Source organism: Nestor notabilis, unplaced genomic scaffold (genome assembly GCF_000696875.1).
Source record: "Nestor notabilis isolate BGI_N333 unplaced genomic scaffold, ASM69687v1 scaffold16560, whole genome shotgun sequence".
NCBI classification, from domain to species: Eukaryota; Metazoa; Chordata; class Aves; order Psittaciformes; family Psittacidae; genus Nestor; species Nestor notabilis.
Window position 1 is genome coordinate 6,714 of NW_009912608.1, and position 11,356 is coordinate 18,069.

Below are 11,356 nucleotides of genomic sequence, written 5' to 3' on the forward strand. Positions count from 1 at the left end.
AGAGTGCTGTAGGGCTGCCTGAGTATGATCTGATCAGTCTCCAGCCTGCCCCACACAAATAGCTGGGGGTGCAGACATGGGTTCATGCCCCTTTAGCCTAAGAAGAGGCCAGAGAACTTTTGCTTTGAAGCACTGATCCTTCTTGTGCAACTTTCAGCTTGACTCTCCTGATACCTTGTGTGGTGAGGAGATTTGCAGAACCCGGATCCACTCTTGGACAGAGTGAGTGTTGCTTTGGAGAGTAAGAGTCTGCAAATAGCTATCATCTAGAACACTTGTCTGCCAAGTGTGCTGTGCAACTTTGGCAGGCTGGGCCTTCCACCTCTGGAGGACTTCCTATGATCTGAGAGTTACTTTTTCAAGTGTATGTGGCCTATAGACCTCTTAAGGGTGGAGAAGCTGTGAGCTCCAAATGCTTGTTAGAGCCTGCAAGTCATAATCCAATACCAAAGGGGTATTTTAGATGAGCTATTTGTCTTGTTTAAAGTGCAGCAGCTGAAGAGGCCATCTCTAACATGGGAATTGAGCATGGCAGAGGTCCTAAAATACGCAGCACAGAACACTGGGCAAAGTAGATGTCTTTTTGAATGATCCTGGTGACTACTGAATGCTAAACTCCCTGCTTTTTTTGAAGTCCTTAGGAGTGGTGTTAAAGTCCTTGTCACATGTAGGGTATTAAATGTTTATGCCTGTTGGACACCTACATCTGGGCTTAGCTCTTGCAAGAAAAAGACTACCAGGCTTTTGTGCAAGTGTGCCCAGTGCAAGACTTGGTGCTAGCACATAATCTACAGTCTTTCAAAATGTCCAGCTGGATGCTGGCTCCCCTGTTGTATGTGTCTACTAAGTTTAAAGGAGAACTGCAGGTCACATGGAGTAATTCTGTGCAAATCTTTCCCCTAGGTCATATTCAAAGTGAAATGTGCAGCTGAATTCAACAAGTACAAGTAAGTGATACTTTTCTAACATTACCTTTAAAGCTGGCTTAAGGTGAACTCATGCTGCAGTGCCAGGAATGGGAGCCTCAGACCCCAAAGACCAAGGAGAGCTAATGCCAAACTTTGCTGTGCTCTGTCAAAGGATTAGTGGTGTGCCTTGCAGCAGGGCTGGGAGCTTCAAGGGTACCACAGAAGCTAAGCATATGCTCCATGCCTCCATACATGCCATCAGTGTCCCAGCACTGGTACTGCTAGCAAACTAAATGAACTCTTAAGGTCACTCTGAGCTGTCCCACCCCAGAAAACATTGGCAGGATAAGGCCTGAGCAATAGGTGACACCTGTGCTTGTGCAGCCTAGGTGTTTCTTGGCCATTTCCAGGGAAACCCACAATGGAAAATGTGAGCTCCAATGGCTTTCAATAAAGAAATTGCAGTGGTTGTGATGACTCACAGCTTATTGACTGGAGTTAATGCAGAGCTAGAGCTACACTTAAAATCTGCAAGATAAGAACCTGACTGTCAGAAGATGAGTCTTGTAACTCATGACTACTTACGGTGCTCATGCATTATGAGAGCAGCTCAAATACTCTGCAAAGTGGCTGTCAGTACAACCACTGAAACTTGCTGGAATGTCTGATCCTCACAGCGAGTAGAGCACTGGGCATGCTGGGAGGCTCTCTTGCCTGATGAGACAAGGAGGGTGGTGCAGAATGAGTCCAGAATTGTCTGACTCAAACTCCATTTTATTTTTTTTTTTCCCCTGCCTCCACCATCTCCAGGGTCCTGTTGTATCTGGGCTCCATATTTACCAGCCTCCTCTTCTTGGTTGTGAACTTAACTTGTGCAATGTTAATCCATGGTGAGGTCCCGGAGAACCGGCTGAGGTGGATAGTCCTTGCCCGTGCCCTAGTCAACGACAGCCTCTTCATCTTCTGTGCCATCTCGCTGGCTTGCTGCATGTGCAAACTAGGAAAAATGTCTTCAGCAAATGTCTACCTCGAGTCTAAGGTAGGTAAATGCCTACACTTGTAAACTACACTTGAACTGCACAGTCATCAGCTGATCCTCAACTGCATCTGTGTGTGCTTACTCAGAGCAATGCTGGCCTCATGGCACCTGAGCTACTCTTACACGAATTCTCCTTCCAGCTTGGAGGTGGTGGCTCTTGGACTCCTCCCCTCCTCCCTCCCACAGAAAGTGCATGCTTCTGCTGTAGGAATGAAGTATGCTGCATGTCTTGGATGAATACACTGTCCACAGCTTTGCTGGTGTGACAGAAGACCTAGCTGTTTATGTTTTTCAGGTTTAGAAGTCTTAATTCAGGGTTTGACTGGAAGAGAGGGTTCTCAAAGAGTAGCAGGTGCAGTTTCTGCAGTGTATTGTCACCAAGGCCAGGAAGGTCTGCAGCATGTTATATCTGGCAGATGCATGACAATTCTCTGCAAAGGGGATCCCCCAGCAGTCAAGCTTTAGCTGCCTGGTTGCTTGAGCCGGGGGCAGTGCTACCCTGTCCTGTGTGAGATGAGCATCTTAGGAAGGGAGGAGAAGTTGCTGTAGGTCCTGCTTAAAGACAGGTGGGGGTCTGAACATGCACAGCTCTTCTCAAGCGGGTAGGAGGGTAGATAAGCCACCAGCAGCCTTAGTGTGGCAGTAGGCTGCAATTAAGTGTGAAGTTGAGCTGCATCCTCTTTCTCTGGGAGGCCATATTGTTCCTATCAAAGACAGTGATTCCAGGGTAGGGATCTGGCCTGTTGAGAAGGGCAGACAACAGTCTCCTGGTGAGCCTGGAAACATCTGTAGAAAGAAATTGAGCAGCTGAGCATAGTCAGGCTCAGGAAAGCCAGCTGCCTGCCTCTAGTGCTTCTGACCTACTGTCTTTCCCCAGTAGTACAGCTCCTCAGCCTCTATGCTCTGAATCCCCTCTCTCCAGGTGTCAGAAGGTAGGGCTCTGGCCTCCTGCAGAGACCTTATTTCCAGTGTGCCCTCAGTCATGAATGAATAGGGGCTTAAAGCACTGTCATGCCTGTTGGACAGCTGTGTTCTGCCTCAGGAAGAAGAGGGTACAAGCTGCCTCACAGACACTGTTACAGAGACATTCTGGATCCAGACACTTGCCTTGCATTGGCTGGAGGCATCTCCTTGCTCCTTAGTAATGGCCACTCAAAGTGCTGCAGTCCATTGCCCTCCTCTTCATGAGAGGGCAGACAGCTGTGCTCTCAGGGTTGAACCAAGGCTTTCTGTAGAAGTCATAGAATCATAGACTAGTTAGGGTTGGAAAGGACCTTAAGATCATCTAGTTCCAACCCCCCTGCCACGAGCAGGGACATGACACACTAAACTGTCGCCCAAGGCTCTGTCCAACCTGGCCTTGAACACTGCCAGGGTTGGAGCATTCACAGCTTCCTTGGGCAACTTATTCCAGTGCCTCAGCACCCTCACTGTAAAGAACTTCGTCCTTATATCTAATCTAAACTTCCCCTGTTTAAGTTTAAACCCATTACCCCTTGTCCTACCCCTACAGTCCCTAATGAAGAGTCCCTCCCCAACATCCTTATAGGCCCCCTTCAGATACTGGAAGGCTGCTATGAGGTCTCCACGCAGCCTTCTCTTTTCCAGGCTTAACAACCCCAACTTTCTCAGCCTGTCTTCATAAGATGTAAGTCTGGGCCTCTTAAGCAGCAGAGTACTGGTGGCTGCCCGGACTCCAGATGTGTGGGCCGTAAGGTGGCTGAGATGGGCTTCCTAGCTGGCTCTCCTGACAGCTCTCTGCAGATTGCAGCCAGGTGATCTGAAGTGAGACAGGAGTCATGACTAAGCTGAGAACCTGCTCATATCCCTTCTTGTATGGGACAGGTGTCCAGCTGTAGTAGCAATGGACACTTACCAGGTTCACCCAGCAGTAGATTATGAATGCAGCAACTTCCTCTATTTAAGTGCCTGAGGCTGCCTGCGGGCTGTGCTCTTGTACAACGTGCTCTAGAGAAGCCTGCTCTCCTGTTGAATACCCAACCCGACTGTCTGGTAGAGGTCTCTTACGTTTAAATGCTGTCTCCCTTCCCTGCCTCAGAGGCATCCCCTGACTTTTGTTGTGGAGGAGCTGCAAAAATAGGGTGGGGATGAGCGGAAGGGTTACACAAATGCCTGAAAAGGTTGTCCTTCCTCCTGAACTCCAGCTGTGAACCTGCTGACTCAAAGCAATACATGAAGGCTGGAGGGGCCTGGTGAGGCTGCTGCTTCCACCACTAAAGGTAGAAGGTGGAAGCTGTTTCTCACTTGAGTAGGAGCAGCTGGATTCTATACTGTGGTCCTTGTGAGGTGGAGACTAGCCTTTTGCCTCTTATTCTGCTGGCCTGAACACCAAGGGCTCAGCTAATGGTGCCAGACCAGGCTGTGTTCTTGTGCTTTGATGGTGTCACAGGGACTTGTCTGTTAGCAGCACTTCCATGCTGACTCTCCCAAGACCCTGCCTTGAGTGAGTGCTCTAAAGCTAGGAAAATAGAGCTCCCATAGCTTGGATGTGGAGCAGGTCGATGAGATGAGCTGCCTGAGAAAATTGTCTGCTTAAGTACAAAGGTGAGTCAGCTGTTGCAAAGTGTTTGCCTGCTTACTGACTTGGTGGCTACTAGTAGGTTATTAAAAGGCTTCAAGGATGTATTTAGTGAAGAAATTGAGGTACTTGCAGATGAAGTGGCTTCCTCTCCCATGGCTAGCTGTCAAGGAAAGGTAGATACTGTGACATTCAGGTTGCTCTTCAGCTATCCTCCAAGAACCCTGCATCTGAAATGGTGTGGAGGAAACCTCTCACTGGCACAGGACAGCTAGCTACCCTTTACACACTGTTCTGTGTGCAGCAAAGCATGGCTTGTCGCACAACTATGCTGGGATTCAGGTGCTGGGTTCTTCTGCCTGTTCTCAGAGTTGCCTGCCCCAAACATTTGGGCTTCTTTGAATGCAATGTTTGTCTAGGAATGTATGGGTACTGAACTGCTGTGGAGTGAATAAGCCAGATAGACATTGCTGCTGTAGAATCTGACTGGGGTCTAGAAGCAGCAGCTTGATTTTCTTAATGGTTGTTGGTTGGCCTTCTGGAGACTATCATAGTGTGTAGGATAGCATCTCTCTGGACCACCAGTTTGAAGCTGATGGTGACACTCCTGTGCCTCAAGTCTTCCCTGCTCCTAGTTGACACTGGCTATGTAGCTCTGCTATTGCCATGAACTCATAACACAAGAAAGCTCTTAACCAGCTCTGAATATTTTAGCAGCAATGTACAAATATTCTAGGTCATTCTTGCCTGCACAGCTTCTTGTGCTTTTAAGGAGAGAAGGGAGGAAATTGCAGCTCTGTAGGAAGGTCTGTATTAAAACTGGATATTTTTTTTTTCCCCTTCCTGTTCTAGGGAACATCTGTCTGCCAGGCTATTCTTGTGGGATCTGTAGTTGCTCTTCTGTATTCCTCAAGGGCTTGCTATAACTTGGTAGCTGTGGCCATATCTCCAGACAATGTTCCTGGTCCTTTTAACTATGGCTGGGACAACCTTTCAGACAAGGTAAGTGTCCATGACCCCCAATCCAAAGCTAGTAAAGGAAAAGGCAGTTACTCCACCATCCTGTGAGGGCATGTGTAGGTGAAAATGGGGCTCTTTGGGTCTCTAATTAGCTGCATCTCCTGAAGGCAGAAAGCCAGCTCATCTGAAGCCCTGCTTGCTCTCTGCACCAGAGCAAACCTCCGTCTTCCTCTATCTGGCTACTTCTTCAGGGTGGATTCTCTATTGAGCTCTTCAATTTTAGCCTGCCAACTCTTCTTTTGGGGGAGAGGAGGAACAAGTCAACTAGAGCAGAAAAGTAATGCTTAATCAGGCATGGCTGTATGCATGGGAGTCACTGGTCTGGGGAAGAGCTAACAGTGCTGTGCTAGCACACTGAAGAGCACTATCTCACTAAAACCAGTAGCATCAGTCAAGTAAGGATCACTATTCCAGCCTAGGGACTCCTGCCCTCATAAGTGTTTCTCTGTATCCCTACTTCTCAGCTGTGTGCTGTGTCCAGCTGTGGGAGCTATGTAGCTCTGCTGATGGCTACGATTATAGAGAGATGTCTAACTTCCATTCACAGGTGCACGTGGAAGTGAGCAGTGAAGAGTATGTGGTGTTTGGAGTGGTCCTCTTCCTCTGGGAGCTGGTGCCAACAACATTTGTGGTGCTGTTCTTCCGGGCTCAGAGATTCAGTCAGAACTTGGTAAGCCTGAGCAAGCTGCTGTAGTTTGAGGAGCCTCAGTGCACCTGGGCTGTGGGGCTGGCCTTTAGGTAGACTGTCAGAAACATCTTGCTTCTGGCCTAAATCCTTTGTCTTCAACAGACTCCAGCGGGGATGGTCAATAGTCACAGTTACAGCTCCAGAGCCTACTTCTTTGACAATCCGAGGCGCTACGACAGCGATGATGACTTGTCGCGGCTTGGGGCCAGAGAAGGAGGGTAAGCGTTGTGCTGTTTGCTGCTCCATGTGGAAGCAACAGAGGGGTTGGCTTCTGCTCTTAGGAAAAGAACTTGGTAAAATAAGCAGCCTAGGTGAGGTGGATAGAGCAAGAAGTTTTCCAAGTGAGCTTTTGTTCCCTTCTGCAGCCCACAAGCAGCCAGCTTTAATAGAAGCAACCAGCTCTGAGAGGTGGGTATTGCAGTGGATGCTCACAGGTAGAAATATGCAGTAGCAACAGCCAGGAGGGCTGGTCTTGCTAGGATCCTTCCTCAGCTGTGGGGCAGAGGGCTCTTAAAGGACCTGCAGAGGAGTTTCTCCACTGGGAAGTGAAAGGTAGTGAAGTGCTGGGAGGGACATGGTCTCTGGAAGCCAAGTGGGACAAAGCGCTGCAGGAACACCTGGTGTGAGGTAGAATGGTCAGGTATCCACAGCAAAACTCTTGGGGGAAGGCTGACAGCCCTGCCCTCCACTTGCTGCTTAGGACCCTGAACTCCATCTGTGCGGGGGTTTAGTGAGGGGTTCAGAGGTTCTGGCTCCTCTTAACCAGTATTGTAGGGCTGGTATTGCTTTTGGAACTGGCTTTGATGCAACAGGTACCTGACCTGCATGGCATAGCCTGATTCTGCAGACTTGGATACCCTGCTCCATGCTGGGAGCAGCAATCTTTCCTAGCAGCTGAGACTACCACAGTCAAATAACTCACCTCTAAGAGTCCATGTCTGGTTTTTCTGTCTCTCTTCCCAGCTTGGCCACCCCTCAGTGCTCGGGCTGCTATGGGTCCCTGGCTGGGAATGACAGCTACATGGTGGGTCCCCAGCTCAGCGTGACTGCTACAGACAGTGCCCCCTTGCTCATTGCTGCAGGCAGCTCGGAGATGAATAATCACCATAGCCCATACCCTGCACCACAGAACTGAAGAGGCTGCAAGGTCCCTCTCTTCCCAGAAGTGGCATTCATGTATAGGATTGTAACCTGGTTTTCTCTTTCCTTCTTCCTGAAGCATCTAACTCATCGACACAAACATTCCACTACCTGCTGCAGCTGTGAGCAGGACTGAGCCTATGGCTGCAGGCAGTAAGCAAGAGAACTGTGACTTTAAGGTACCATGTAGCAAAGTGAAGCTGAACCTTCTGGAAGCTTTTTCTTGGTCTGGTCTTCAAGATGTTGGCAGCTAAATGCACCAGAGCTTCCTCACTAGAAAAGAAACATCAAATGCATATTTGCACTTTTATCTGCACACTTGGAAGGAACGAATCTTGCTCAGACTTTGCTTGGTCTGAGACTGTTCTAGTTACTCTTTTAATTGCACATCCATAGCTGGGAGAGGCACTGTCTTCCTGCAAAGACGTGTTCTGTGAAGTACTCTGCATCCTGACTCACTTGGGAGCATGAAGCTCTGTTTACTGAGCATGCTGTGGGCAGGGCCTCCTGCGGTGAGTGTTGAAGCATACTGTGCCATATTCACACCTGGCAGGGCTGGTGTGACCAGGCGTAGTGGGGTTTTGCCTCCCACTGCTGGTCCTAGTTTCACCTGGTTGCTGAACTGTCCTACCTAGGACTGTGGATTCAAAGCTGAGCTCGAAGCACATCCTAGCAGAGGCCTGTGAGGATGAGGTCAAGTGTTCCTAGTGGCATTATGATCACCATGTTGTTAATCAACCCACTAGCTTATGGCAAAGGAAGAGGGCTGGCTCAGACAGTAGCTGCTGTCAAGTGAGGGGGCAAAACTTTGTAGGCTGCTGCCCTCAGGGAAAGCTTAGAGCTGGCTCAGCAAGAGTGTGTGTGCAGGAATGTGTGGCCCAAAGCACGTGTAAAACCAGGGCTGCTTGAACTGCTGGATGGTGGGAGCAGTTTTGCTCCCCCTCCTCTCCACCCACAGTGGGGCTCCCCTTTTCCTCCCCCTCAGTATTAAATTGTGTTTCACCAGGAGTTTTAACCTGAAGTGAATGTGAACTGGTGAGGTCCCCGGGAGGTGCAGGAGGTGTCTGTAGGCTTGCAGAGGGAAGTGGCAGATGCTGCAGAGCTCTGATCCCAGAGCTCTCTGCTTTCTCCTCTATGGGGCCTTGAGTCCTCCCACTGCTGCAGTAGCTATGTCAGCAGTGCTTAGTGGTGTGCAGAGGGTTGGAGTGTGCTGGGTCAGTCTGGGTGGAGGATTCTCTGTCTCTCTAACCAAAATAGCCAAAGTTTGACCTGGATTCTAGCTCCATCAGGCTCTTGGAGATGAGGCTTGATGTTATTAATGTTATTCCTGGCCTGTCCCTGAGCCTGGTGTAGGGATGAGCAAAACTGCTTTGGTCACACTCAGATGGAGGCTCTGGCCCAGGGAGGGCAGCTGCTCTGGCCTCTAGTGACAACCCAAACTGGAACTGCTTTTAACCTACCTAAAGCTGCTCCTGCTCTTCAAACCCCAGTCTGACATGGAGGAACTGGCTGGGTGAAGGACTTGGCTGTGCATGGAGTGGAGTGGTGCTAGCTGTGAGGCACTGGGGTTTGCTGCTGGAGGAATCCCGTGGCAGCCTCTGTCTGCAGCTGTGAGTGAGAGAAACCCCAAGCACCAGGGCAGCCCCTGCCTCCCCTCGCTTCTCACCTGCCCTGTGCTTGCTAGTAGTGCCTGGTCACTGATCACCCACCTTGCTTGTACCCAGGTAGATGTCACCTGTCCCTCTGTGTGGTCTGTGCTGGCTGATGGGCCTCTCCCTGCTGACCTGCCTCGCTCTTGCTGGCCCACATAAAAGGGCAGGCACTGCTTCTTTCTGAAGAAGAATCTGAGGTGACAACTTCCAGCATCTCCCTCTTGCTCTAGTGTTTGGACCAGCTGTGGTTCTCCTGGCTGCTCCACTGTATGTAGCTTGAGGGACCTGTCCCCTTGCCTCCAAACAGACTGCTCCCTCTCAATCACTGCTTGACTTATGGCAGAGCTGATGAAGGACCTGGACTTGGTGCATTGCCCTTCTTTCTTCTCCCGTAAGTCACCAAAGACAGTAAGTGACGCTAGTGGCCCCAGTTTTTGCTTAAATTCCAAAGCACTAGGAGCACTTTAAGTTTTTCCTTGGAGGGAAAGGAGTGTAGTGCAAAAAAAAAATTAAAATAAAAATTAAAGGGCTACAGGCTCATTGTTCATATTGCACTGAAGCACACAACAACACTACGATCTTCCTGGCATAAGGAGGGCAGGTCGGGGCAGTGAGTCGCGTTGCTAATGTACTCGTGAGTGACTGGCAAAGTGGTTTGGTTTTACTCATTTGTACGGATGGCCGTTAATTTCAAAACTCTGACTGCTCCTTCTGGGGCCAGTCCTGTGTTTTACTGAAGTAATTTATAGCTGAGAAGTTCAATGACTTTTTTAATGCATAGTTGCCTTTCATTAAACTCTTTTATTTTTTTTCCTTTTTTTTCTTTTTTCTTTTTTCTTTATTTTTTTTTTTTTTTGGTATGGTTTAACAGTGTTTTGGCTTTGCAGTCAGGCAGCAGCTGGCTGCCACAGGAAGCTGTGGCCAATGAATGTACCTATTTGTTCTTCACTAAACTGTAACCAAGCACTACTAAGTTGAAATAAAAAGAAGACTGTGCTGGGGTGCCAGAGCCCTGCCTGCATTTAGCGCTTGCTGTGGCCCTGCTGTCCCCCTCGGCCTGGCTGGGACCTTGTTGGCCATGCCAGCACAGGACCCCCCAGCCCACTGCCTGTGCTGCTGAGACATGGTAAAAAAGGACATGGCCAAGACTCAGTAAAGCTGCTGCTTGATGGGCTCAGTGGGATGCAGCATAGCTCGGTCCTGGCTAGCACAGGCTTTGCTCCAGTGTGACTACAGCATCCCTGCAAGCCCTTCTCTGGCTGGGGAACTGGTTGGGTGCACAGCACCCAGAGATGGTTCTGGGGGGGACTGCAGCTCCCCTTTGTGGCTGTGTTTTTCTGGGGCTGCTAAGGGCAGAACTGCACTTCTTCCCCCCTGCCCTTATGGGGTGCTTCATTCTATGATGGTTTTCTGGACTGGTCCTCTGCTGCCCTGAGGTGTAAACCCCTGCTCCATACCTTGCTGCTTCCTTGATTTCCTTGCACAGGTTTATCTGTGTGGCCTTGAGCTAACCACAAATAGCAGGGGCTCAGCTGGAGAACACGCTGCATCTCCCTGCATGGTCCCACAGTGTGTTTGGGAGGCTTGGGGTGCAGAGCAGCAGTGGGGACTACTGCCCCCCCTTGCTGGATGGGGCCAGGCTGGGGGTGTCTGGTCTCTGGCTGTGTGAACCTGGCTTTTGCCCCTGTTGTGCAGCCAGATGGTGTAATCGGGGCTGTGCTCTCCCTGTGGGACCTGCTGGCAGCAAGGCCAGGCGGCCAGGCTGTCCCACCCTGCAGCTCTCTGTCCTACTGCCCCAGCTGCTTGTCTTTGGAGTGCCAAAATCCAGCTTCGCCTCAGCCATGGAGCAGCTCTGTGCTACCTCAGAGGAGCAGAGCGCCTGGTGGGATATCCTTTCCCTTTTTAGCCTTGCCTGGCTACTAGCACCAGAGGAGCAGAGCTGGAAAGAGGACAAGCCTGCTGTAAGAAGCTGGGAAGAGCTGGAAGGTGGATGGGTCCCAGCCCTTGTTGCAGGACTGGGGCTGTAACATAGCTCCTGGCTGCAGCCTCACAGGCAGAGTTGTCTCCCCTTGCCCTAAATGAGGAGAGGGGCTGCCTTCAGGCATTGGCTGGCAACAGAGCAGCTTTGTGGGGCTCATAACAAAACCCTGTTTCCTGCCACATCTTTGGTTCCCTGTAGCAGGGCAGGCACTTGCCTCATCCCTCCTTCCCACAAGAATCCAAAGCCTTACAAGGTGCATGGCCCCAGCACTGCTGCTCCCACAGGGTTCTAGCCATGATGGAGGCACGCGGTGGGGCTAATGGTGAGTAGCAGGGCTCCTCCAGAATGCTGCGGCTTGGTTTGTCTCCCCTTCAGCAGGGAAGCAATTG

The 11,356-nt window shown here is 50.2% G+C and overlaps 1 protein-coding gene across 1 annotated transcript; it reads left to right on the forward strand.

Annotated features, from left to right (window-relative positions):
- Nucleotides 1-903: 903 nt before the first annotated feature.
- GPR137C (G protein-coupled receptor 137C) lies at nt 904-7,329 on the forward strand (the record flags this gene model as incomplete). Its single annotated transcript, XM_010020353.1, has 6 exons — nt 904-947; nt 1,719-1,947; nt 5,339-5,488; nt 6,054-6,176; nt 6,297-6,412; nt 7,158-7,329. Coding segments are annotated over 6 exons (834 nt in total), but the record flags the coding sequence as incomplete, so codon positions are not given.
- Between the last annotated feature and the right edge of the window lie 4,027 nt (nt 7,330-11,356).